Raw genomic sequence first — 27627 nt, forward strand, 5'->3', positions numbered from 1 at the left:
GCCCGGCAGCAGACCGATCCCGCCTCCGCCCCGCGGGGCAACCCCCCCTCCCCGATCCGCCCGCCACCCCCCGCCTGCCCGCCCTCCGCACCCGGTGCCACCCTCCCCCCGGTCCCAGCAGGACGAGGCAGAGACTTGGCTTCACAGTGGTTTAATGCGAACGGACGCGGGACGTTACAGTGCAGAGGGCGAAGAGAGCTGGGCGGTGGCAGCCCCGCGGGACCGGGCGGGACGGGACGGGCGGCAGCGGGGACGGGGCTCAGGGCATGGCCGCCTCCGCCGGCAGCGGCCTCCGCGCTGCCCCACCGCCCCTCCCGCGCCGAGCCCGCCCCCGCAGCGGTGCCCTCCCAGCTTCAGCGACTTCTCCTATTCCCCAAGAGCCACCTCTCGCCCGGCAGCACCAGCTCCTCACCAGAAAACCCAGGAGACCTTCGGGGGGCCGTGGGGGACGGGCTGGGCAGGGACGGGAGGGCAGTCACAACAGGCCTGTGCTCCAAGAAAGGCTCAACTGTGCCTCCAGTGTGACCAAGAGCTTATAAACCAGCCAGCGTTGACCTGAGGAGCCCCCGGGCTGAGGCCCAACCTCACTCACGGCATCTAGAGCAGCCTCCACAGGACAGTTCTGCTGCAGGGAGTCACAGCCACGCAGTCCCCCCTCAAGCTCTGAACGCCTCCCTGACCAGTCTTGCATGCTTGCTTCCACACAAGTGACAGCCTAGCTCACTGCAGAACAGGGGAGAGCACAACAAAAAGCCATCGTCACTTCACCTGCTTCGTAAGCAAGTGTCTAACCAGGACCGATTGAGCATTCTCTGCCGTCCCTTTCTGGAGAGGTGGCCTCACCCCAGGCCCCACTGTAGTAGCCATCACACTACAGCAGCCACCCCAGCCCTCCCTTGCTCCTCCTCAGCCAGACCCGTCTCCTCCCCGCTGCAGCTGCAGCACAGGACAAGGTCACCACCGCCCAGCTGAGCGGGGTGCTGCTGGAAACACCACCACAGCAGCCTGCCGCAGGCTGGGGTGTTGTTTAAACCCTGGGCATCGCAGCACACACTGCTACAGCCCAGGCTGTCCCAGCTTCCACACATCAGGCTGCCCGCGCAGAGCACCATGAGAGCACACGTCATGGAAACCCCTCGAGCTGCCAGCAGCACGGTAGAAAGGAGGGGGATTAACACAAATACACCAACCGGGTCTGTAATGCAGGAGGCCGAGAGCGGGGTTAGAGTAGGTCTTGGATCTCAGCACTTCCAGACAGTGAAGAATGGGGGTTTCATGCAGGGTGGGTGAACGGGGTGGACAAGAAACCAACACACCCAGGCACCTACTCACTGTTTTGGATAAACCTTACTACAACTCTAATACCCGATGGGATCACTGACCAACATGACAACTGCTATTCTTCAGAGTCTCCTGCAGAGATGCTTGGGGCTGCACGGATAGGGGAGTGAAGGTCATCTCATACCTTTCTGTACAGGGAGAGAGGCAGCTCCTACACCATAACGCCATGAGCAAGTTCCTGCTCCACACCTATTCACATCTGCCCCTAGGTGCGGGACAACACGCTCACTTGCATACATCTTCATATCTTTAGGCCAAGACCACAGCCCAGTAGAACAAGCTGCTGCCAGTTACAAAAGAGGAAAATACTGAACAAACTGGGAGGTTCAAGAGAGGAAAAGCTGGTTCAGAGAAGACAGATTTAGTGTAAAAATAAATGTCATTTTTGCAGGAGGGAGGGTGGAATGGAGGAAGACAGTGCCAGGTGCTCCTACTGGCGCACTTTCCCTGGGACGTAATTCCTATCAATAGTCTCCTCTTGCAGGAACATATGTAAGCAGCGCTCGTTCTGTGCCAGTGGGTGTCCAGCAATTCTGGAAGAAAAATCAGATGTGGAGGTTAGCACAGCCACCACCGAGACCCCCGCACCTCCGCTCTCCGAAGGGAGTGAGTAAAGCAGACCTCCCCGCCAACAAGCGGCCAGCTCCAAGCACACCCGCACCGGGCTCAGGCCAAGGTCACCAGATCGGTGTGCAACAGGGCCAGCACAGGGCACCTGAGCACAGGGTGTTCCCTCCCATGCCATGCAGCAGGGCACAAGCATCCTGAACCAATGCTACCCCATCAGTGGGTCTCTGCTGCACACCTATTCTGCTCATATTTGCTTCACTCTCAGAAGGGAGCGCTGAACACGACCCACGCTCAAGGCAGAACTCGCTTCAGAACCACGGTTTCATTACCCGGCTGCAGGCACCATCCTTCAGCACAGCACCTGCCTGCAGCAGATCAAGACTCCTTCCTGGTCAACCCACAGCCCTCTTCCACCAGCAGAAGCTGGAAAGGCAGCACACAGCAAACCCAGGACATCAAGCTTACTTGTTAATAAATTGTTCTAGTCCCTGTCTCCGCTCCTCAATGAAGGACTCCTCAAAGATGCCTTCGTCTCCTCGGAAGGGAAGCTGTCGTTTTAAAGCTTTTCCAGGCAATGGTGGCACTACAATCTGAAAGCAGAGAATCACCCTGTAAGCAGAACGGCCACCTGGTTCAATATCCTCAGCCATCTGACACTCTTCTCCAGCCCCATTATGCGGGCAGAGATCAAGCCCCAACAGCTGCCCCCCACCACAGCCTTTCTTCTGGGCAGCTCAAGATTATCACTACAACTGTTCCCATATGTCCTAAATTCAGGAACAGGCAGGTCTGAGCCAGGCCTCACCTTACTGTCTCGTTCCAGCTCGTTCTTCAGCCATTCAAAATCACTGTATCGTCTTCTCACACACGACTCCTTCAATTTGAAGATTGGGAGGTTTGTCTGTAACAAAGAGAAGTAGTTAATTTGCAGGTTGCTTTGGAAGCCAAGTAGTATTTCAACACATAATTGAAACCTGAAGCTGCGTTTAGAAAACCAAAGCCCCCCGAGAAGGAGGCATCATGAGAACACCCAGCTTCTTTATTCAGGACAGAGCACAAGCACCGAAGCTCTTCGGAATCAAGCAAGCCCTTGCCAGGCTACTCGGAGCCAGCCATTCCCTCCCCCTCAAGTGACTATTTCAGGAACACACCCCCTCCCAGGGGCACGTGCTGGAACCAGGGCTCGCAATACAGAGAAGGCTGCTGTTTTTTTTTTCCCCTGAGTTCACTCCCTTTTGAAGCAATCTACAAGAGAGCTTCACAGCAGCCTGCAGAGCAGAACAGAACAACTTCTGACACAACACTGGCATTTCCATGGAAGAACTAAGGGAGAAAATCTTGTCCCAGCAACTGTTCAAGGCCAGACCTTGTGCCACAATCTTCTCTCCGAACAGATCGCCTGTCCTGGCAGGCGAGCAGCTTTTTCATATCTGCCTTGTGTCACTGGAGGAATGTGCAGCAATTCCCCACCCTTCTCCCTCACCACTAGAGTCTAAAGACTGACAGCTTCAGTAACTTCTCCTTTATGCTATCAACACAACCTGGAACCTTCAAGGAACTGAGATAGCAAAACCTGCTGACAAAAAGCACCCAGATGAACGCGGGTATTGCTGCACCATGTTTAACTATATTCTTATGAGGTCTGCGAAATAATATCAGCTGCTTTCAAAGCATCTTCCACAAGAGCTAGTTTCAGTGGCACTAAGAGGTCCTCATTGCCACCTGCCGGGCACCCTTTGTCAGGCTGGTAGAAAACAAGCTTCAGAACAGAAAGAAGCAAACACCCAATTCTTCTGAAAGGTGGTGGAGACTTAGCAGTTAAATTACGCAATGAACAGAAGTCAACACCAGCACTGTAACATATGCTAAAGGTAGCTTGTTTCAGGAGAAGCTCAACTTTACTTCCTTCAGCTATCAGATGCAGAGCTGTGAATAGGTCCCCAGTTTGGCTTGGTTAACGCCCAGTGAAGAGCACCCTGCAAGAAGCGCTCAGGCTGCTGTGCATCCTCCTGGACCACAGTGAACAAGCTGACTCAGAAGGGGCAGCCAGACTGCCCTGGGACCAGGTCCCAAAATCCTGCTATCCATCTCTCCTCCCTTGCTCGAGATAACCAGCTGAGTGCAGCCGTGCCCTGCTCAGCATCCACCCAGCGGTGCCAGGCCCTCTGGAGAGGGGACAGGAGCCTGCTGAGGCAGCACCTACTCGTCCTTGTGCATACCAGCCCTCGCTGGATGCTGCAAGGCCCCGGCAAAGCCCACGGCTGGTAGCGCTCTGACCTTGAGCCAACCAGAGAGCCGCCGGCAGGCTGCCAGCCCCGGCCGGGCACTGCCCGGGGCTCACCTCCGCGGTCGCGGTTCCTCCAGCCACAGAGGAGCACAGCCACTGCCTGGCTACCCCAAGCCCCGGGGGCTGCACCAGGCCGGGCTCCCCGGCCCCACTGCGACCCGCCCGGCACGGTGCACCGAGCGCTGCCGCCCCTCCCCGGGCCGCCCCCGTCCCTCACAGCGGACCCCGAGGCCTGCCCCTCAACCCCCCGCTCCTCACAGCGGGCCCCGAGGCCTGCCCCTTCCCCGCCCGCACTCACGGCGGACCCGGAGGCCTGCCCCTTTTCCCCTGGGCCCTCACGACGGACCCCAAGACCTTCCCCTTCCCCCCCGGGCCCTCATGGGGGTGGGGTGGGGTGGGGGGGGCCGCACCCGCATCCGCAGCTCGTAGCTAGTGTATCTGGCGCGGCCCATGCCCACGGTCTGCGGGTTGAAGATGTCGATCTCGAGGAAGTTACTAGGCGGCCCGTACGCGTCCGTCAGGTCCTGCGGCTTGGCGTTCAGGCGCCGGGTGTCCGCCACCGCCGCCTCCGACATGGTGGTGCCGCCGCCGCCGCCCCGCCCGCTGCCGCAGCCTGCCCTGTCCCGCCCCGCCCGCGCACCCCACCGCGCCGCCCGCTCGCCGCCTGCATAACGCGGCGGGTATTCAGGGCGCGGGGCCGCTCAGCCGACGCCCCGCCCGCGCACCACGCCGCGCCGCCCGCCCGCCGCCTGCATAACGCGGCGGGTATCCAGGGCTCGGGGCCGCTCAGGAGACGCCCCGCCCGCGCAGCACGCCGTGCTGCTCACCGGACGCCTGCATAACGCAGCAGGTATGCAGGGTTCGGGGCCCCTCAGCCACCGCCCCGCTCGCGCCACCGCCTGTATAAGCGGAGCAGGTATTCAGGGCGCGGGGCAGATGGCGACGCGGCCTCAGAGCCGGCGCACCGGGCCCGCTCCCGATGCTGCCCCGCGCCGCCCCAGCCGGGCCCCTGCGGGGCGGGGCAAAGCGGAGCCAGCGGCCGAGGCGGCGGCGCCGGGTGTCTGGGCCGGGAATGGGAGCGCGACGCCAAAAACCCTACGTTGGGTCTGCGCCGTACAGCGCCCTGGGCGGGGCTAGCCCCGGGCGCCGCACGGTTCGGGGACCGCCGGGGCCCCAGAACCTGGTTACCGCGGTTCTGACGAAGGGACCGGGAGGCGGGTCCGTCACGCCTTACGCTAGGGCGTGTCCCGGAAACAGGTTCCTACCCGCGACGGGAGGGAGCAGCGCTCCCGGGCCTGCAGCCCTAGAATGCTGTTCCCCTCCCCTCTTCCCAGGGCTCCCGGTGCAGCCCCACCCGTGCGCCGTGACCGGGGAGAGGAGCGGAGCAGATAGGAAGGGTTATGTAAGTGCGGCCGCCGCGGTGCCCGCTGGGAGCTGTAGTCGGGCGGGCACGCCGCCTGCCACGCTCACCCGGCGGCCCCGCCCCCCGGCGCGGGTGACGCTGGGTATTGTAGTCCGCGTGGCGGAAGCCGCCGCCCGCCGCAGCCCCGCCAGGACTACAACTCCCGGCGTGCCCCGCGCGCGCAGGCGCAGGGCGCGGCGCTGCTGGCTGGTAAACAGAGCGGCGCGGCAGCGGGCCCGGGTCTCACAAAGGGCTGCCGGGCCGGGCCCATGCGCGGCGGCGGCGGAGCGGCTGGCACCCGGTGGCGGCGCTGAGGCGGGCGCCCATGGCGGAGGCGGGCGGCGCCGCGGCGGCGCCGGACATCGACCCCGACTTCGAGCCGCAGAGCCGGCCGCGTTCCTGTACCTGGCCGCTGCCACGGCCCGAGCTGCCTGAGGCGGGCGGCGCGGCGGGCGCGGCGGAGGAGGGCGCGGGCGGCACGGCGGCGGCGGGGCCCGGGCGGGTCGAGGGGGCGCGGGCGGGCGGCGCGGCGGCGCGGAAGGGCGGCTCCCGGCGCAACGCCTGGGGCAACCAGTCGTACGCTGAGCTGATCAGCCAGGCCATTGAGAGCGCCCCGGAGAAGCGGCTCACCCTGGCCCAGATCTACGAGTGGATGGTCCGCTCCGTCCCCTACTTCAAGGATAAGGGTGACAGCAACAGCTCCGCCGGATGGAAGGTGCGCGACGGGACGGGACGGCACTCCGCGGGAGGGACGGGCCCGGCCCTCGGTGCGGAGCGGCTTCCCGCTGTGCCTTCCCGCCGGGCCGGGTTGTGGCGCGGCGGGCCGGGTCTCGGCTCTGCCGTTTTCCCGGCTGTGGGTGCGGGGTAGGGTCCCTCCGAGCCGGCCCCAGCTCCGGCGGGCGCAGGGAGGAGCGGGCTCCTCCGGGGCGGTGGGCCCGGGCCGGCCCGGGCGCTCCTTGTGCCCTTTGTGTTCGGGAGGTTTTCTGGGAAAAGAGCGAGGGTCGGTTAAAAGGGCTTCTGTGCCAGGCGAAGCATCATTCGGAGGGGTTTTCAGTACAAGGCCACGGTTCTCTGTCACCTGACTGTGCTAAAGCTCAATATAAATAACTGTTTCATAGCAGGCATTCTTGGCTTTCGAGAGGCTCCCTGTGAAGAGGGTGCTGCGGCTGTGCCCGGGCTGCAGACTCTGTGGGTGTTCGGAAAAGGGAAAGCAATATACTGCTCCAAAGCCTCAACGCTCTCTTCTCCCACTCTGGGAAAAGGCACACGCAAAGTTCTGTTAAAAGAGCTAAACTCAGTTTCCATCCTCTGCAGGTGGCAGCCTGGTGTTCCCGTTCTCTTTAGTCAAACAAACTCCAGCAAAGACAAAGGGAGATTTGAGAGCTGCCTTGCAAAGTAGCCTCTTGGGCTGTCCTGATACATCCATAGTGACTGGAGTCTAAAGAGGGTGATCCATTCCTCTGGCTGCAGACTGGAATTACCCTCCTGTTTGCAGCATACGTCTCCGTTTGCGGTGTTGGTTAGCAGTTTGTCCATGGTGCAGTTCTGCAGCAGCTTGAGCCGGTGTGGTTTGGGGCATTCATGACTCTAGCCACGCGTTCCTCTGCCTGTGTGACCCAGCAGTAAGTCAGTACAGAGAGTTAATTTTGAAAAAAAAAAAAAAAAAAAAAAAAGGATAGCTTTTTCTGGTAGGTTAGCTTTCAGCTGGCTCACCTCTCTGAAGTGGCACACGGTGTGGTTGCATGAATGCAAATGTTTGCTCAAGAGAGGGTAAGAACGTGGTGAGAGAGATGCGGCTGTCACAGCTTAGGCTGGCACAGGTAGATACAAAACTTTTCAACTTCCCCGTTTATCTGGCTCACTGACAGTTCCAGGAGAGCGCACGTAGTTTGGCTGAGATGTTTTGTTTGTTTGTTTTCCTTTGTGCAGGTTGAATCCTCCTTATTAAGTTCTGATTTGGGACAGTGCTTGGGTGCGTTTTCTTTCTCTTTAGAAGATTTGTGGCCTCGCTGGAAGGTCGTTCTCGCTTCCTCAGGCTAGGCATGCTGTTCTGGTCCTGCTGATGCTGTGTGGAGTCACAGTATTTTGGCAGACGATTTACGGAACTGGTGTGTTTTCTGTTCAGGAGTGTGTCTGGATCTATTTGGCAGTAGTGCCTGAGACTAGAGTTCAGTGTGGCTTCTGAAATGCATCCTCCAATCTGGTGGGGAAGGTGGAATATAGTAGAGTGTCCTGCCAGCCTGGATGCTGAAATAGGTAGACTTCTGGCTTGATTCAGTATGGCTGTTCTTTTGTTACGTTCATTTTTGCGTAACGGGACTGTCAGTCACTGGGTTTGCTCTGCATCTTAATCTTGTATTGCTTTTGGGAAATGTACAGTTGGATTTAACCTGCAGAAAGGCAGAGATGAGAATTGGTGCATGTACGAGGATTGAGATCCCTGCTCAGACACTGTTTCTGCTCTGTGATGACTTTTCAGTGTGAAATTCGTTTGTAGTTTTTCAGCCCGGGAATGCACTAACTCAGGCTGGCTTTAGTAGGGGAACAGAACAGAAACTTCTTGCCAGGAAAAGATGAGGGAGGGCAGAATGACAGCGGTTGTGGTGGGAATCAGCCTGCCTTGTAATTAGGGCAGCTTAAAACCCTTGACTTTAACCAGCAAACAGAAAACCATGACAGAAATGCAGTTGAAACTGTTTAAATGCCAGGGGAAGCTCTCATAAAAAAAAAAAAACCCAAACAAACTTGTTCTCATTTTTACCCAATATTGTCAAAGTTTGGGTTGGTATGAAGGGGGTACGCAGTTAATCTTGTGTGCCTGGGAGAGTCAGAGGGGGCTGTGGTGTATTCTCTCTGCTCTCTTTTCTTCCCCGCTCACTCTCTCAAGTCCTGTTGGCAGCGCTTGGCAGGATACGTGCCCCATCACGCGTGGCCACAGAGCGCTGACTTCTAGGCTTGCTTTATGTTAATATACAGTTATATAGATTTGTAAGAGCTTTTGTTTGGTTTCCTTTAGTCTGTTTGCATCAAGGTGTGCTAGATGAAGGCACGTTAGACGTTTCCGGTTCTAAAGGTGTGGAATCAAGAAAATCAGTTAAATTTTACTTTAATCGACTTAAAGTAAATTTAATAGGTGCGTGGTTTAGATTTAAGACAAACCGAATAACAAAAGATGTCTCTTCAGTTGAGGAACAGACCTGCCTGGTTTTTTTGTTTTCACTGTTCCTCATTATTTTTAGAGCTGTGAAGCTCTGCTTGTGTGTTTGTTTTTTTGTTTTGGGGTTTGTTTTTTTTAATTTGTAAAGTATAAGAAAAACTTTTGAACTTGTCTTAGCTTTATTGATTTCTCTGTTTTGAACTGAATGAGTTTGGGTAAAGGAAATTAATGTGGCGCTGCTGCTAAATGCTGATGTAGCATTTTGGAGACTGTTAAAATAGTCCTACAGCTCCTAGAGTTCTGGTGTTTCTGTGTTGTTTGGACAGAGCCATATGGATGATATGTGCTATTTATATGTAGTGTAGTTCCAATAGAGAATTTTAAATGGGAAAATAAAAGAAATTTCTCTTTAAAAGCTTTTTTTTAATCTACTTCAGTTAATATAAACTCCATAAAGTCATTGTTGCTTTGTAATTACTTTACAGCTGTCCTACTCCACTATACAATTGGGGGAAATACAGCTGTTACAGACTGCCAGGGTGTAACCTTTGTGAATTCCGGAAGAATCCATGTTTTCGAGGAAGGTGGTGTTTGCTGTTCTTGAAACTGCTTCAAGCGCTTTGTGAAGGACAGATTTGCTGGGTGTGCAGTCTGTCCTTTCCCTCTAGTAATGCAGCTGAAGTTAAGAATTAACCAGCCTGAAAGGCAGAAGTGTCCTTGCAGGGGTGTGCCGTGGGGCTTCTCTCTTAATCCTGCACGCCGCGCTCTGGATAAGAGGATAATTCCTTCTGGCTTTGAGATTACTTTGGGGAGGAAGGTTTTGAGGGTTTTGAATGAAGTAGAAGTACGTAAGCCCCGCTGAAGCAGTTCGTGCTGGTCATTGCATTGCTCGCATCCATGAGGATGAGCAAGTTTGACACAGTGAGGAGCGAGGTGAAGGAGTAGTCTTCCTCAGGGAAGTGTTCTGTGTGTTCTCCCAAAGCCGTTGTCTTTGCTTTTGTAGGAACATAATTAGCTTTAAAACCATCCTTTTCACCCTCCAAAGACACTTCACTGAAGTAAAAGTCCCAGAATCACAGAATGGTAGGGGTGGAAGGGACCTCTGGAGATGATCCAGTCCAACCCCCTGCCAGAGCAGGGTCACCCACAGCAGGTGGCACAGGAACGCCTCCAGGCGGGTTTGGAATGTCTCCAGAGACGGAGACTCCACCACCTCCCTGGGCAGCCTGTGCCAGGGCTCTGCCACCCTCACAGGAAAGAAGTTCCTCCTCATGTTGAGGTGGAACTTCCCATGGTCAAGTTTGTGCCCGTTACCCCTTGTCCTGTCACTGGGCTCCACTGAAAAGAGCCTGGCCCCATCCTCCTGACACCCACCCTTTCCGTATTTATAAGCGTTGATAAGATCCCCCCTCAGTCGTCTTATTTCCAGACTGAAGAGACCCAAATCCCTCAGCCTTTCTCCATGAGAGAGGTGTTCCAGTCCCCTCAGCACCTTGGTAGCCCTTTGCTGTCCCCTCTCCAGCAGTTCCCTGTCCTTCTGGAACCGGGGAGCCCAGCACTGGACACAGCACTCCAGATGTGGCCTCCCCAGGGCAGAGCAGAGGGGGAGGATGACCTCCCTCCACCTGCTGGCCACAGTCTTCTTGATGCAAAAATCAGGTGTTTCCTATGGTGTAATGTAAAGGAAAGAACAAATGATTCTTCAGCATTGCATTAGTTACAGAAGGCTGAAGTTGCACCTCTGCATTGCTTTCGCGTTCACTTCGATTCAGACGTGTACATGTGTATACACATACGTATGTGTGACAACTCAAGTAGCTGTATTACGAATTAAAAATTACCAAGCATTCTGCTTGTCTGAAGCAGAAGGTGTCATCCATCTGGAAACTCAGCTAGCTCTTAATCTTTATTGCAGTGGGTGGCATTTTACTTGAAACCCTTCCATTCCATGCCTGTGTTACATGCATGTTGCCCGTCGTTGATGTTAACTGTTGACCAGGTGGATCAGGAGACCTGGCTGAGGGCTCTCAGGTGCTTTCTTGTAGGTACCCTGCAATTCAGTTTATGATGGTAGAATGATTCCTTGGATTCCAGTGCCATCAAGCTGGCTCTGAAGGTCCCTGGCCTCTCCCGGAGCTGAAGGTGTTTGAGCTCCTGGCAGAGCTCCCTCAGGCTGGAGCAGCACCTTGTCCTGTGGCCCTCTGAAGCTCCTCCATGAAAGAGTAATAGGCCAGCAGACAAAAGCAAGCCTGTCCATCCTCTGGCCTGTTTCTGCTGCGCTACAGCTGGTAGGTTCTGCCAGGTTATCCTTACACCCTGCGAATAAATTCCAGTTCAGTGGAATGTGAACACTTGTTTTGGTAAAGATGAAAAGTCTATCATTTGTTGGCATGTTGACTACTCCTCAGACAGCTTTTGATTTTCTTTTTTCCCATAGTCAGATCTACAAAAAAGCAGTGGTCAGTTCTTACAATAGTCCCATTAGCTGTTTGTTGATGTCCATCTGGACTGTGCTGGAGTGGCCCTGTGTACTTGAAGATTTATTTTTTTTTGGCTCGGACTTGTCGTAATTGTAGCTTCTTAACATGGACAGGTAAGGGCCCAAATCAAAGTTGGAAAAGCTTTCTTTAATCGAAAAGAAAGCCTTTATCTGGAAAGGAACATCTGGTAGGAACGCTTTCCACAGGTTTGCTTTTGACTTTTGGTAATGATGATTTCAAGATGGTGCTTTGAGAAGACATTAAAAATATTTGCCTGGTTTTGCTCACTGAGGCATAATTGGGTTGATGCCGTAAAGCAAAAGGAGACATAAAACTGAAACTCGGCATCTTAGTTCTGCCCGACCTTCAGATTTGTGTGGAGGGGAGGCTCAGTCTAGAGTCTCTCTTGCTGCACGGAACCATCGACCTGGGTCTATGAAGAAGGCTGTGTTCTGTTGGCCATGCTGAGAAAGCTCATCGTGTTTACTCCCGAGTTCACGTGCCTGAAATGATACCGTTTCCTAAACCTGACACTGAAAGTGAAGTATTGTGCATTCTAAATCGAATCGGAATAGTGATGTCATTGCTGTCATCGTTGGTACTTAAATTAAGTCCAGTTAATCTTTAGTGGTGTTGGAGGTGCTGCTTTCTGTCGAGTTGGGATTATTTTGCTTTCTTGGAAGTTGCTGCCCTGCAAGGGGAGGGAGGGTCTGGCTGTTGGAATCTGGAGTAGCTGGGGGTGGGTGGAATCTGCTGGACTCTTGCCATTACCTCATATGCCCCAACACGCGTTTGTGTGGTGTGAGCGATGCGCTTCATCCTGGCAGCGGGGAGATGTTCTTAGTCCCAGCTGCAGGCAGCCTAGCTGGGTTTCCTTAAAGTAATGGGGAAAATAACGAACAGAAGCTGAGTGACAGTTGTTCAGAGGCTATAGTGAAGAGTCTAGCATGGGAACACTGGCCCAGGTTGGCCAGAGAGGTGGTGGAGGCCCCATCCCTGCAGACACTCAAGGCCAGGCTGGATGAGGCTCTGAGCAACCTGATCTAGTTGAAGATGTCCCTGCTGACTGCAGGGGGGTTGGAGTAGATGGCCTTTAGAGGTCCCTTCCAACCCAACACATTCTAGGATTCTGTGAAACCTGCGGAGCACGTGTGGCTTTTGTCCATTGGTCTTTCCTTTAACAGAATCTTTTGCCTTTTAGTCCCATTAGTCCAGTACCCTGGCCTAGGGGAGGGCCTGGTGAGGGGGGTAAGGCATGGCCAGGCATTGTGGACGGGAGGACGGTGAAGTGCTGGATGTGGAAAATGAGGCCGGTGGGAGTGCATGGGAGCAGAGCAATGGTGCGAGTGCGGGGTCACCGGGGGTCCTGTTTTTCAAGTGGGATAAAACTTATCGATGAGTGGTCAACTGTGGTGAGAGCCCACCATTGCAATGTGGTGAGATACACTTAGCCTTTGTTAAAGTGGCATTAACAGCCCGTTCACCCAAATGAGATGTAATACCCTGAGTAAGTATGCAAGTGCAAGATCTATTTTTTCATTTGAAGCCTTAAAGAGTGTAGTTGTCACCCTCAAAAAGTAGGGGAGAGTTCATCTTTTGGCGAAAGTTCCTCTGCAATGCCAGTCAAATTACCTGAAGATTTTGCTGCTACTCTTTCCTGCTTCCTGCCAGTTTGTTCTGGAAAGCTGCTTTGCTGAAAGATTATTCCTTGCAGCGTGGCTTAATTTTCCAGGCACTCCTTGGAGAAGTCTGCTCCTGGGCTGCTGGTATTACTTGTTCCAACAAGTTTCTTCTGCTCTATCTAATCCTGAACAGCTATTGTTGTATGTGCCTGCCTGTCTTGGTAAACTAGTAAATCATCTCAGTCTTTGATTTTTAGAGAGTTAGGGTTTTCTTCTGGGCTCCCACTGAAAGATTCTGGAAAGGAAAATGTTCTTCCTAAGATACAGCTCCCCGTCTGCTGAGCTTGACGTCTGTGCTCACGTGTGCCTTCTGGAAGGGGATTGCTGGGGAGATGTTTTAGTTCCCTGGATCTGGAGCAGTTGTTTACTTGTTGGAGCGTAACTTTGCAAAATCTCCTCAACAAAGACTTTTTCCTGAATCCTTTGGAGCCAAGTGGCCGGGTGAGTGCTGAGACAGGCACTGACAAACGCAGCAGGCAGGGCGTTCTCCCCTTGCAGCCTCCCAAGAATGCCATGGCAAATGATAATTCGGCACAATTACAGGCCTGGCTTTGGAACATGGCCCTGCGCTGGGATGTGACCATGTTCTTTGTATGCCTCCGAGGCAGTGAGAGCGTACTACAGGCAGCTGCAGTAATTGCATATCTTTTTTTTTTTTTTTTTAATGTCACTCACTCTTGAGAGAGACTTTCTGTTAAGAAATCTGGTGCCTCTGTGGTTTGTAATAGAAACTTGATGTTTCCCCTGAGAATGGCCCCGGCTTTAGGGAGCAGTGATTGGAAATCCAGGCAAATGGGGGCGAGCACAATATTTTCAAGGATAGCTGCTGTTCCTTGTGTCTTTCTCAGCACAGCTTGTGCTTGGCCCCAAGCGCTCCGCTAGCGTGGTTCATGTCCCACCGCTGCATGGACGAGGTCCTTCGGGCAGGGCACAAGAACCACCTTCTGCTCCTGTCACATCAGTGCTTCGAAGAAAGTATATCACAGATGGGTGAGTTTAAGCTTGTTTTTACTGTGAGGAGCCGTAAAGTCTGAACGTTCTGACCTGCTCCGAGTAAAATTTCAGTTTGATGGTAGATAACCTTGGCCCTACCTGCAAAGCTGTATAGTCCCCCAGGAAGGCTGTCACTGGCATTCTGTCTTCTGTATTGACCCACTTGTGTTTTCCGTAGTGTCTTGGTGTCTGTGGCAGCTCTCCAGGAGGCTGACGGGGCAGGATAATTGCTTGGTGGTGCTGCCAGCTGCCATGGCTGATTTCCCATCCTGAGACCCAAGCACTGTTCGGTAGGCCTGGTAACGATGGCGAGGAGCGTGCCTTTAAGTAGGGCTAGGAGATTTTTATCAAAGGAGAGGATTTAATGTTGCGGTAACTGAAATTTAGGAGATAGTTTGCGTATGCTGCTAGCCTCACTTCTATGGCTGGTCCATCTATCCTAGCTTGTACACACAGTGGTTGGGACCTAGCGAATGGGCCACCCTTCAGTCTACAGCCAAAGTTTAATTTTTTTGCATAATATCTGTCATTACTTTCAAAATGGTTTTTATCTGAAGGTGGTTGACAGGAATCATCTTTGATGGATTAGAGACACAGACTGGCATTTTTTCCACCGCGATACTTAATGTACAGCTGTAAGAACCTCTATAAGAATAAACAGCAATAACCACCCCTAACTAGTTGTTGAAGAGGTCCCTAAGGATTTGAAGGATTCCTGCCTGTGCCTCCTTCTTCAGGTCATGCTTCCTTATGGTCAAAGATGTCGCAGTGCCAAGACCTTGTGTGGATTGCAGGTGATCAGACCAACTGGGATCCTCCCGCACTGCTGAAGTTGAGCGTACGAAAAGTTAATGTCATCTATATCTTTTTGGTTACAGTTGCTTAACACCGAGAAAGGAAATACGTCAGGGTTGCCTGGGTGACTGAACTCTTGTCATTTCCTCTCCTGTCAGCTAGGACCTGGAGTTCTGTGATTCTTATAGCGTAATTGATTTGTCCCTCGCTTTTTCAGTGAGATTCGAGGGTGCCCTCCATATGTTAGGTGCATTAAATCATTCTAGCAGATGCATTCTTCCGCCGGGGAGCGTGCAGTATGTAGGTGTGACTCTCCCGTACCATCTCGCAGCACCCAGGCCGGTGGGTATGTCGGTGTCATTGTATTTTGGGACTCCCTGGACTTGAGTCCCTGGTGTGTGGGCAAGCTGGGTCACACAGGGGTGTCAGGGCGCTGGGTGCTGCGGCGGCGAGCTGCCTTGCAGGGACTGCAGGAGAGGTGCCAAAGCGATAATTCAGGCATTGCAGTTTTGATAGCAGTTAACTCTAATGTAAGAAGCATTTGGGTTTTTTTTTCCTCTGCCTCCAGCCACGTGTTCTGTTCCTTAGTTCTCAGTGCTTGGCCCACAGTGAGGTAGTTCAAAAACCAGGCAGAGATAAAAGAGGCAGGAAAAGTAATTTTTAAGGAAGGATAGGGCTGCTTTTCAGTTGGGTTAGCTCTCTGAACCAGCTGGTGGGGTCACAGATCTTGTGTTACGGGAGGAGGAGAGTGTGAAGATGAGGAAGGAAGGAGTGGTACAGCAATTATCTATTTCTACAGTTATTAGCTGTTACGTCAGTTTAGCAGTAACTGTAATGTAAAAGCACTTTGAGACTGTTTCGTTAAAGGTACTAGGCTTCACCTGTCTGTGTCCATGTGAATCCTAGTCTTGTTCCAAGATGTCTTACTTCAAGCTGCTTTTCAGCCATAAAAACTTAGAAACCCAGTTACTAAAATTGTCACTTTGATAGCCGAAGTGGTGCTAATTTTCTTGAGCTTTCAGTGTTACTGAAGCGCCGTCTTTTGCTGCCACAGGAATTAAAGCCTGGCTATAGCCATGCGGGAGAAGAAAACAGAATATAGTTACTTGTGACGTTTTGAAATCCTGACCCTATTGGTTTCAAGTTCCATTTTAGTAACTGGTGGTTATGAGACTCCAAATGTATACTGCATGTACAAGCTACTGGGTCATTCCTGACAGGACTGGGTGTCATCATGAGTTCACAGATGACTTTCAGGAGAATAAATGAAGAATTAGTGACAACCTAGTGGTTCATATTGCAGCAGCACTATGCATTCAAAGTCATGCACATTGACTGGGGAAAAAGGGGGGCATTCTTTGGAAACGAAAGCAGCAGCTTTCCAGGAGACAGGGTACCAGTCCGAATTACTTTTTTTGAGACTTTAAGGAAAGGAAAGCTTTATTTAGAGAAGCTGCCTGGCAGGAGTGTTGTATAGCTATTACTGTGAACAACTCCAGTCATAAAACTGTGCAAGAGCATGGACTGACACGTGGTCCATCAGGCCCTGGCTCTGCAGTAAGCCTTGGGGTGCTCTCCAAGTAAGAGTGTATGTATCCTTTGGTAGCAGTCACAAAAAGCAGCTGGGCTTCTCTGAGTCCTCAGCAGCCAAAGGTTAAAATGGAAGCTCTCTCACATCTCCTTCCCTCTCCATGAGAACTTTCATTGAATCATAGAATGGTTTGGGTTGGAAGGGACCTTAAAGATCATCTTATTCCAACCCCCTGCCCTGGGCAGGGACATCTCCCACCAGACCAGGTTGGTCCAAGCCTCATCCAGCCTGGCCTTTGAACACCTCCAGGGATGGGGCAGCCACAGCTTCTCTGGGCAACCTGGGCCAGGGGCTCACCACCCTCACAGCCAAGAATTTCTTCCTGATATCCAATCCAAATCTCCCCTCCTTCAGTTTGAGGGTGTTACCCCATGTCCTATCATTACACTCCCTGATCCAGAGTCCCTCCCCATCCTTCCTGTAGGCCCCCTTCAGGGACTGGAAGGGGCTCAAAGGTCTCCTCGGAGCCTTCTCTCTCCAGGCTGAACCCCCCCAACTCTCTCAGCCTGTCCTCACAGCAGAGGGGCTCCAGCCCTCGGATCGTCTTCATGGCCTCCTCTAGCCCTGCTCCAACAGGGCCGTGTCCTTCTTGTGCTGAGGGCTCCAGAGCTGGACACAGTGCTCCAGGTGGGGTCTCACCAGAGCAGAGGCGCAGAATCACTTCCCTCACCCTGCTGGCCATGCTTCTTTTGATGCAGCCCAGGATGCAGTTGGCTTTCTGGGCTGCAAGCGTGCAATGCCTGCTCATGTTGAGCTTCTCATCCACCAGCACCCCCAAGTCCTTCTCCTCAGGGCTGCTCTCAGCCATTCTCTACCCAACCTGTATTTGTGCCTGGGATTGCCATGACCCAGGTGCGGGACCTTGCACTTGGCCTGGTTGAACTTCATGAGGTTCACACAGGCCCTACTTCCCAGTTTGCCTGTATTGTTATCTCCATCTGCTTTGTTCTAGGATAGTACTTTTGGTGAGGTGGCCGAAATGAGCATGGTGCGGGCTTGGCCGAGAGGAAGAGGGTGGGGATAGGGAAAGCAGCAGGCAGGAAAGAACTGTGTTCAGGGGTGGTGGGAAAGGATGACGAAAGCACAGTTAACTTTGTGCAGAACTAAGAGAGCATAGGTGTGATGGGAAGGCTGCTATGTACCTTTTTGTGTATATGAAAAAGATGTTGCTCTTGGTCTGTTGCTATGCTACCAGGGAGGCACCTTTTAACGACGTGTAATTTGACCGTCTGAGAAAATTAAATGCAAATATCAAACAAATGGGCGACACAGGCTTCAAGGGGAGTTTATGGAAGATCTGCTCCAGCAATGAGATTATTGCTTGCTGATTCTAAAATACTGGCGAGTTTATCAGGTGTAGGATGAAAATTCAGTTTGATGATGATTTGGTACATTAGCTTGCCGTTTCCAGCAAAGTTAAACCAAAAGAAGGGAGTTGGGTGAGGCAAAGAATGTGTGCCTTGCCAAATGGAAAGATGGGAGAGGCGAAACCCGACATGTGCTCTGTGGGAGTGCGCTATCTGTTGAGTACCTTACCCCATTAGGAAGCCTGCTGCCCCCCGCAGAGCGAGGCTGGCAGGCTCCAGGGCTACCGGGACTCTTGTTCCACCAAGTTTCTCTCTTGTTTCTCTGGTTTTTGGGATGAAAATGGTAGTGGGTGTACTGAATTAGAGGTATTCTGGCATTTTGCTTCACCCAGTCTATTTGATTCACTGCTATGCTGTGCTCAAACCTGTCTGAAAGCTAGCCATATAAAAATTAAAAACTTCAGCTAGGCTTATGCGGGTAATGGGGTTGGCAGAAGGGTGGGAGCAGCATTAGCTCGAATTCAGTTAGGCTCATGTTGAAGTTGCAAGCCGTATTTGGGAATTTGCTTACTTGTTCTGTGGTATGCTTAGTTTTTGCAGATTCTGTATGGTATTGAAAAGTTCTTCTGTGTTAGTATTTTGCTAGCTGGAAGCTGCTAGTTGTCATGGTAGTTCCACCCTTGGTGCTGTGGGGAAACGTGGCACTGCTTGCTAGGGCTGTCAGGCATGTTCAAGCAGAAATAGCAGGGTTTTATGGATAGAAGAAAGTTGTAACTTTCTTCTCTGGATACTGCCTGAATGCATTTGTGCTTGTGAGGTTTTTGGGTGGGAGGTGTGTCAGCTGTCAAGTCCTCATATCTTGTTGTTGGTTTGGCTTTTTTTTTTTTTCAGAACTCCATTAGACATAACCTGTCCCTGCACAGCAAGTTCATTAAAGTTCATAATGAAGCCACAGGGAAGAGCTCTTGGTGGATGCTCAATCCTGAGGGTGGTAAAAGTGGAAAAGCACCAAGAAGAAGAGCTGCCTCCATGGACAACAGCAGCAAACTTGCAAAAGTCAGAAGTAAAGCATCCAAAAAGAAGCCTCCTCTCCAGTCTGCTCCAGAATCCACTGCTGACAGTCCTGGCTCCCAGTTCCCCAAGTGGCCTGGGAGCCCATCCTCAAGAAGCAATGAGGACTCTGATGTGTGGAACACCTTCCGGCCTCGAACCAGTTCTAATGCGAGCACCATTAGTGCCAGGCTCTCTCCTATCCTGACAGAGCAGGATGACCTCCACGAAGAAGAGCTGCTTCCTTCTCTAGTGTACTCCAGTGCATCCAGCAATGTTCCACCAACTGTGACTGAGGAGCTTGAGCTCATCGATGGGTTGAATTTGATGTCTCCCAGCACATCTGTGTTACCTACCCAGCAGTCTGCCTCAAGTGGTCAGATCCAGCGAGATTCCAGCTTTTCCTTGCGGAGCCCAAATGCAGCTGGTCAGACCACTACGTTTGGCAATTCCCTTTTTAACCCTGTTGATATCTCGCTGCAAAGTTCCGTCAGCCATTTCTCCGCCCCTCAGACCTTGGAAGCTCTTCTGACACCCAGCTCTCCACCTCCAAGGGATGTTATGATGACTCAGGTGGATCCAGTTCTCCCGCAGACTGGTAACAGGATGAGCAGCCGAACTCTTCTGCTTCTAGGTGGACAAGCCGCCCAGAGTAAGATGAGCTCAGGCAATCCACGAGGGAAGCCTACAGAGCAGCAGGCAGAAGCAGTCGGTGCCAATGTTTTGCCATCAACGCTTCCCATAGTCACATCTCCTCAAAACACTGCCAGCATCACCAGTTTGAAGGCTCCAGTTTCTGCAACAACTGCCCAGTCAGTCCAGCTGGGCAGTCCACTGCTTCTTTCTTCTGCTAGCCCTGCTCCCTTGGGATTGAACCAGGACAGGCTGCCCATTGACCTGGACATTGACATGTACATGGAGAACCTGGAATGTGATATGGATTACATAATCAACAGTGAACTGATGGATGGAGAAGGACTGGACTTTAATTTTGAACCCATGCTGTCTACTCCCAGCTATCCCAGCACCTCGCAAGCCTCCAACCATACCTGGGTACCAAGTTAACTTCAGGAGCACAAAAAGGTAGGTGTAGTTATGTAAAATGCTACAGCTCTATAATGGGAACAGCCCTGTCTGGGATGGTTCCTGTGCTCAACTCTGCAGCAGTTAAAGATACCTCTTTGGAGTAAAAAGCTTCTGGCAGAGCTGCATTCCCTTTTAGAGGAAGAAAAAGCTGTGTAAAGGTAGGTAGATTTAACTTACCAGGTAGTAAACTCCTTTATGGAGCAGAGCAGCAACCTGACAGAAACTCCTGTTGTCTCTCGTTACCAAAGATGTCTGCGTTACAGGACGTCCGTCTCTGCCATGCAGTGACTATAGTTCTAAAGCTGACATGAGAGCATATGCTGATTCCATAAACAAAGACATGATCCTCTATATACAGGACAGTTGAACTGAACCAAGCACACGCTGTGTTTCTCTCACAGAATCACAGAATGGTAGGGTTGGAAGGGACCTCTGGAGATGATCCGGTCCAACCCCTGCCAGAGCAGGGTCACCCACAGCAGGTGGCACAGGAACGCCTCCAGGCGGGTTTGGAATGTCTCCAGAGACGGAGACTCCACCACCTCTCTGGGCAGCCTGTGCCAGGGCTCTGCCACCCTCACAGGAAAGAAGTTCCTCCTCATGTTGAGGTGGAACTTCCCATGGTCAAGTTTGTGCCCGTTACCCCTTGTCCTGTCACTGGGCTCCACTGAGAAGAGCCTGGCCCCATCCTCCTGACACCCACCCTTTCAGTATTTATAAGCGTTGATAAGATCCCCCCTCAGTCGTCTTTTTTCCAGACTGAAGAGACCCAAATCCCTCAGCCTTTCCTCATGAGAGATGTGTTCCAGTCCCCTCAGCATCTTGGTAGCCCTTTGCTGTACTCTCCAGGTTGTTAATATTCTTGCAAAATTTTCAAGTCTGTGTAGTTGCAAAGCAGATCTGTGTCATGACTGTCTGTCATTGCCCTGTGTGTGGCAGGACACAATCACTCCCAGTTATCAGACCTTCTGCCTTTCCCTTATCTGGGATAGCGTCTGTGAAGTCTGGTAAGCTGGTCAGTCAGCGTTAAGTGCTGAATTCGTTATGTATCCGTTATTGGAATGAGAATAGGAAACAGGAGCACACGGTGTGAGTGGGGATGGAAGGAGGAAGGATGCGTTAGTGCTATCCCATGCCTCTTCAGCGACCTTTCATATTTGCATAAAAATTTCTAGAGTCAGTTTATCAAATAGTATATATGAGAACAAGATTTAAAAATATCTTATTCTCTGAAGGTGTGACACCCTGATTTGAAGCTCTTTAACCCCTGAGGCAGATGAAGAATTAGAGAAATGGAGCTGAAGGCATGCTTTGTGCTTGGAGCTCGGCTGATAGAAAATAGGCAGTTTCTTGCATGGACTGGAGCGTAGGCTGGGCATTGTCTGGAAAGTGGAAGCCTTGCCAAGAATTATTTCCTGGTTAGGAGGCATTTGTTAGCGTTGCAAATCCAACCCCTAATACTGGCCAGCGCAGCACGCAGAAGTCAGGGCAAATTGCAGATACTGCTTCAGTTGTGGGAAGCCCTTGAGCTTCAAAAGGATGGAGACAGAGTGAAATTATCATGTGCTTCACTTTAATACTCTTTCCTAGGCACTTGAGTAACCTGGCGGTAGCTTGGACTAAGTGACCTCTGGAGACCCGTTTCAACCTAAATTTTCTGGTGATTTCTCCTGCTGCTTATGCTGGAGACCAGATATTAAATTTTTCTGCTCTGCCCCAGGACAGCCGTTCTAGACAAGCATCTTGGCTTGAGACAAAGTGAAATGCTCTTCTTTGAGCCGGTGGTACTTAAACCCTGTGAACATTTTGATACGCCACTATATATTGACTTTTTAAGCCCCATTTAACTCCCTCTCACTCCAAGTCCCACCACACTGCTTAGGATTTCATTTATTAGTAACATTCTTCTGTCTGTACTTAACAGATCTCTTTACTGTAGAGAGAGGGAGGATCAAGCAAGCTTTTCTGTTTCATTCTGGGGCTTTTTATAGTCTTGTGCATTTGTTAACCGCGTTCTTGCTGAATTACTGCGTCTTAAATTGAAGATCCAAACTTCAGGTGGAATATGGGAACTCAGTGTTGATTTCAAAGACAAATTTGGTTGACAAAACTTTGGCATCCTCCATCCGTGTTAGGACTGTTTGCAATTTAGTGTCAGAAGCTGTGGCCTTTTGAGCAGTGTTTCCACTGGATATTCTTCTAGAGCTTTTGTGGTGGTTTTATTACTGTTTTTTATGCCATGCTAGGGCAGGTCATCATATTTGGGGAGTACATTGACTTTGCAGGCGTGAAATGTTTTTCACAGGAGTCTTTTCTAAACATATGCAAGTTTTCCTGCAGTCCTGGGTGCATTAATTACCTGGGATGGATAGACAGGACAGAATACCAGGCACGGGTATTTTTTTAAGAATGTAAAACAGAGAAGCTGAGGGAACGTTTATCAAAAGGTAGGGTCTAGAACTGGTGAGGATGTGGCTGTAATCAAATGCTTAAGAGGGAGGACATGGGTTCTTAATGGTATGGTTATGTTCTCGTTCCGTATTATTATTCCATACTTAGCATGTGAATTGCTTAATCAAAGCAGAGGAGCCATCTGATGTTAAAAACCCCGGATTTGCTTCGTTCCATGCATGAAGTTGAATTGATGCTTTCTGGAAAATATGCTGCACGCATGCTCGCTAAGAAAGGAGTGAGATCTGGAACAAGTTCTAAACCAGTAGCTCCTCCACACCTCGCAGTGAACAGTTCTTTACAGCAGTACTGTGCTTGGAGAAGTGACGCCCCGTTTGGCATGCGGTGTTTTGAGCCTTTTATTCTGTCCTTTGGTTATGTTTGCTTTTTCTCAGCTTTGCAAAGCTTTTCAGTTTTGCCTGTATCCTGGAATCGATGGAGTGGGAGGAAGGGGAACTTCTTCCGTGAAGGAGAGCAGGTATTGTGTAAAACGCTGCCAAGATGGAGAGGTGGGTCAGGATTCTAAGAAAAGGGGAACAGTGTGCTCGTGGAGAGAAATAAGGAGCGCTCCAGGAGGCCAGGAAGAACCCTAGGAAAATCAGGCAGAATGTTTTCTCAAATTTACAAATCCCAAAACCCAAGTGAGCTGCAGACATCAGTGTCTGTGAGGGGGTCAAGATTGTGCCATCCTTCCCTTTTCTGAATCTGTTACTGCAGTGCCTTATTAAAGTCCCTGTTTGGAAATCGCTTTCCCGGGAAAGCATGGCTGCCACTATATATGTTCCGGTGTGCCGGGCTTTTTTTCTTTCATGTCCTTTCTATGCATGTGTTTTTGCCATCTTCAATTCACATTGGCAAAAGCTACTCTAAGTGATTGCTAACCAGAAGCTGTCCTCCTGAGTACCTACGGTGGGCTTAACCTTGTAGCCTTCTGGGTCAGTTATGGGTGTAACGCCCAGCAAACACTGCTCATCAATAAACGCCAGGGATCACACTCTGCCATTTGAACAGCCAGAATGAAACTGGAGCTGGGGAAATCTTTCTCTTTGCTGGCAAGAGAAGATCTTTAGGAGTAAGTACTTAGTCCTCAGCAGCGTTTGGGAAGACACAAGCTAGTTGATGTTACCCATGGTGCTCAAAGCTGATGTGAGTTTATCCCCTTCTGCAAGTTAAATGCTAAAGAGCTCATCCACAGTTTCACCGGGAGTCCTCTGTCTCCATACTCGGAGTTTAGAGATCAAACGTTGAAACTTTGCCTCTGCCCAGCAGCGATGCAACACCCGCAGACCTAGCTGTTACCCACAGAGGAAGAAAGTCAGCGTGTGAATACTTCTCTTGACTAGGAAAAATGTAAATTCTACAATTTCTGGTGCTGTTGTCCGGTAGCTGCGGCTCACTTAGTTGTAAGTCTGTGGTTTGCTGGTTAAGGCACTGGGTGCGCAAGCCGTACAGTGTGACTTATGGGAGCCTTAGTGAGCAAGGTCGTGGAAAAAAGGTAACCACAGCTGGGAAGAGATGGTGGCATGCAGGTGCTCCATCACAGGCAACTGCTCTTGCCTTCAGCACTTCATGCAAGTGTCCCCCCGGCTGTCTCTGAGCAGCTCAGGGACTTTGGGCTTGCTCACCCACCTCAACTGTGTATTTCTGCGAGCCAGTAGGAGGGATGCCTGGGAAGATAACTGCCTCTTTTGTACAGTGGTACAGTTTGCACCTCACTGACAAGCGTGAAGTCCATCCACTCTTCTGGCGGATGTTAGTTAATGCTCTTTAGTTGTTCGGTTAGACTCCCTATAGCTTCATAGCCTGGAGAACTCATTATCCCTTGCCCAGCTTGGTCTGGACTCATGCTTTTCTTCCTGTGCTCTATCTTAATTCCCTTTGGTCCAAACACTGTATTTTTGTCTACCAGAATGACGAATAAATAAATAAAACCCTCATCAACTTGCAGTTTCCCAGAGTAGCCTGTTGCTTTGGCTTCTGTTTTAAGTTACTGTCTCTTGTTCAGGGCTGATTCCCTCTTGTGGCTTCTTTCCCTTTCCAGAAGTTTATTTCATGCTCGCTGTTACTGAATGCAACAGATTGGATGCCCTACATTTATCTTGCTATTCTGCCTTCCAAAGTGGATCATAGACGGATGGTGGAGGTTTTATGTCTGTGTCTGAAGTCTGCTTAGACCCATTCCAAGGCTTGTTTGAACGAGTTGCGGCAGCTTCATTGACATGAGGCAGAAGACCTGAGAAGGGATCTTTAGACTTGCGGGTGAATGAGATATCTAGAAATGTTTATGTATTTATAGATAGATACAGATTTCTTTATGTGGGTGAGCATAAACAGTTTTAGTGTGTGATCTCTAAAAAATCCTCCTTTAATCTTTTCCCTACCAATTGGTATTTGTGGTTGCTTAAGGTGAAGAGTAATTTTCTTCTTCCTTGCTGCTTTCCTGCAATGCCTCTGGTGTTAGCCAAGTCCTCCTTTAGACCTCCTTATCTTGCAGGGCTTTGTTGGTGCCATCAGCTTACAGGAGGAGTGCTTACTTTTGACCTTTGTGCTTTTGTTTTGTCTTTCTGTCTCAGTCATATTCTGAAGCTTGGAGCTGAGCAGTTGCATCCTCCACTTGATTCTCCATTGATCAAGGTCTCCTGATCTATGTTTGTTCCTTGCTGGAAGTTGGCATCCTTTGAGCAGCAGGGGCTGATTGATAGTAATTACCTCATTATCTATGCATCCAGGATTCCTGCTGAAGCTGAGGTCTAACCGTTCACTCTCTTTTTCTTCTTTCTAGTGTCCTTCAGGTTTTGAACATCGGGTTCTGACTTCACTTCCCACCCCTGGCAGAGAAAAGAATGGAGCACGTTGGATTCGGTTTCCCTGCACACCATGCCTTGGGCAGAAGGGGCTGCCCACCTGGGAAGAAGGGGCAACCTGCATCTGGCTGCAACAGGAAGAGTTTAAAAGTAATTAATCCTGTTATGTGCCGCGGCTTTTCCTACAAACCTGACCCTGCCTTGGACCATCTGGAGAAACCCTGGGCTGTACATGTCCAAAGAGGAGCCCTGGTAAAACCCTCGGTCAGAAGAGTCTGTGCCAGGCAATAGCATTTTCCCATGTGACGAGTTGGGTTTGCTGGAGGAATATCTCGATGGCTATCCTCTCTCTGCTATGGCAGAAAGTCTCCCAGTGCCTCGGACTGGTGAAGGGCTGGCTCTGCTCTCACTTGGCTTGCCCTCTGGGGCAAAGTAGTTGGACGTTTTCGTTAAGCCGCCAGATGTGCACTCGGTATCCCACAGACTGGCAGAGGAATTGGAAGGAGCTTGTTGGCGGAAGCCCTATGGGGAAAAAGGGTGTGCTGTTTCAGGCGTTGGTTTCAGTGTGCCCGTCTCTGGAGTACCCATCGTCGTTCTGCGGGGAAGGGTGGTGGTTATGGTGTAGAAGGCTGCTTCTTGTCCACCTGAGTGGAACAGGAGGACTTTTGAGTTTTTCACTGTGCCAACTGAGCCCCATTGAATCAGAAGCATGTTTCGAGAAGTCCCTATGCTGTTGTCAGCACTTTCCTGATCCACCAGGCTGCTGTAAAATAAGCACAGGTGCTAATCGCTGTTTCTGGGACATAAAAACATCATTTTGGGTTTGTTTCTGATCTGTCTTGCTACAGCAGAGAAATGGAAAGCCTGGGTGTGGCCTTAACAGAGCCCTGGTTGCTTTTCAGAAGGGCATTTTCTATAGATGAAATATTTTTTTACTAATCTGGGAACTTTCTACAGCAAATATAAAGCCAATGTTAAGTGTGTCCCCATTAGGTGTATTAGGCATCTCTCCCTCTGAGAAGGTACCAGTGACAGACTTCTTTTTCAGAGCTGTATTAGGAACGAACACATTTGATGTTTGATAATGTATATGACTGAGGGGAAAGAATTGGCAGGTCCCTGTGGTTTCAAACTGCCTCGGGGAAGAGTTGTACATTATTGTAATCTATATGTAAAAGTAGCTGCAAATTACATAGAAGCTTTTCTAAACCTTTTTAAATATATATTATATATTTTAATTGAAAATGAGATTATTGGATAAAAAAAAAAACACAAAACATCGCAAAACAAACACATTTGCTGCATCTGTCCCCTTGATACAGAATAACACTACAGGATGGGAGGGGACAGGCCTAAGGCATTTTGGGCCAAGAAGCTGAAAATGCCGTTGGAAAAGTGGGAAGGGCAGCACAGGGTAACTGGGGAATGGCTGCTCTCCCAGCACAGGCGGTAGGCGCTGCGTGGCGTGGTGTTTCAGCCGCAGCTCCTCGGCCTCTTTCCTCAGCTGGGCGCTCCCGCCAAGCCAAGAGCACGAATTTAGGGAATGCTAATCATTAACAGCGCGCTCGTTCTTGGCTAATCACTTAAGTAGCTGGACTACGGCTGATACACAGGACAGACACTCTATTCTGCTGAAAAGGTGGTGTGGGCCGGATTGTGCTAGATGATGCTCTGGGTAGCCCTTACGGAGGGCACGTATTTGGTAGCTCGCTTTTTGGTTTCCGAAAGTTTTTGTTTCCTTGCTGAAGTTTCTGCTACTGCTGGGGAACTTGAAGCCTGTAGGCACACCCTTGGGGACGTGGCTGGGATCCTGCCCCGTCTCCATGTTCTTGCAGGACAAAAGCTAGGAATTCAAGGGGTTAGTTCAGAGCGTTAAGCTGGTGTGTTCCTGTCACCTTCTTGGTGTTCGCAGTGGCAAGATCTGTAGGAAACATGGTGCTTTCGTGGCGTTCTGGTAGGCTTGGTCTGGCAGAAAGGCTCTCCAGTCCTTTCTGAAGGTGTCGGTGGCTTCCTTTCAGAAGGTTTTTATCATGCAGTGCAACAAGCCATACTGTTCTGCCACCTTGTCTGCTCTGCTTTCATGGGTTTCATTTCATTTTCTTTTGAGTAGAGATTGGAACAGGAGTGGTTTGTCTGGTTGCCTGCCACAAGGAATCTTCAACAGCCTTATCTCTAGCACGCTCTGCCACCAAAGCCTTTGAATAGTTTGATAACTTTTGCTTTGAAGGCTGTCTTCATGGCAGGCCTCATGGTTTTAAATTTTGTTTATGTTTTAAATTTACCCGCAATCTGCATGTCTGCCCACACCTCATTGTCACAAGGAAACCAAAAGGCAGATCCTAAGCTGGGATCCCAGGTCTTGCAGACTTGAGTCATGGATGTAGATTCTCCTGCAGTTAGTTCATGACACAAATGGATAGGTAACCCTATCTACAACACCTCATGGCATGTGCTGCACATAAAAATCGGCCATTCTGGAGATCTGACAGGATTTGTGCTATTTGGCACATAATATGCCGTTTTGTCCTGAGGGGAAATGAATCCCATGATCTCCAGAGCAAGTTGACTGGCTGCCTGTGCTTCACAGCCATGTATCAAAGGACAAGGCACCAGTATGTGTGGTCACGTTGT

The 27627-nt window shown here is 50.8% G+C and overlaps 2 protein-coding genes across 2 annotated transcripts; one reads left to right on the plus strand and one right to left on the minus strand.

The window, feature by feature from the left end:
- Positions 1 to 135: 135 nt before the first annotated feature.
- Positions 136 to 4828, minus strand: SNX12 (sorting nexin 12). The gene is made up of 4 exons (XM_074601250.1): positions 4609 to 4828; positions 2717 to 2812; positions 2377 to 2501; positions 136 to 1874 (listed from the first exon to the last, which is right to left on the minus strand). The coding sequence occupies exons 1-4, from the start codon at positions 4771 to 4773 to the stop codon at positions 1772 to 1774; spliced, it is 489 nt and encodes a 162-aa protein (XP_074457351.1). The 5' UTR covers positions 4774 to 4828; the 3' UTR covers positions 136 to 1771.
- Positions 4829 to 5794: 966 nt separating this feature from the next.
- On the plus strand, positions 5795 to 26202 carry FOXO4 (forkhead box O4). Its single transcript, XM_074599925.1, has 3 exons — positions 5795 to 6315; positions 18497 to 19738; positions 24975 to 26202. Exons 1-2 carry the CDS (start codon positions 5926 to 5928, stop codon positions 19718 to 19720), a joined length of 1614 nt encoding a protein of 537 aa, XP_074456026.1. The 5' UTR covers positions 5795 to 5925; the 3' UTR covers positions 19721 to 19738; positions 24975 to 26202.
- The last annotated feature ends 1425 nt before the right edge of the window (positions 26203 to 27627 follow it).

The sequence above is a fragment of the Larus michahellis genome, chromosome 9, assembly GCF_964199755.1.
Source record: "Larus michahellis chromosome 9, bLarMic1.1, whole genome shotgun sequence".
NCBI classification, from domain to species: domain Eukaryota; kingdom Metazoa; phylum Chordata; class Aves; order Charadriiformes; family Laridae; genus Larus; species Larus michahellis.

Bases quoted from the DNA above. Each gene is read 5' to 3' on its own strand.
- SNX12 (XM_074601250.1), bottom strand. From the start codon at position 4,773: ATGTCGGAGGCGGCGGTGGCGGACACCCGGCGCCTGAACGCCAAGCCG. The intron at 2,502-2,716 runs GTGAGGCCTGGC...CTCTGCTTTCAG, and splicing joins AGCTGGAACGAGACAGTAAG to ATTGTAGTGCCACCATTGCC. The intron at 1,875-2,376 runs GTAAGCTTGATG...TTTTTCTTCCAG, and splicing joins CTAGAACAATTTATTAACAA to AATTGCTGGACACCCACTGG.
- FOXO4 (XM_074599925.1), top strand. From the start codon at position 5,926: ATGGCGGAGGCGGGCGGCGCCGCGGCGGCGCCGGACATCGACCCCGAC. The intron at 6,316-18,496 runs GTGCGCGACGGG...TTTTTTTTTCAG, and splicing joins ACAGCTCCGCCGGATGGAAG to AACTCCATTAGACATAACCT.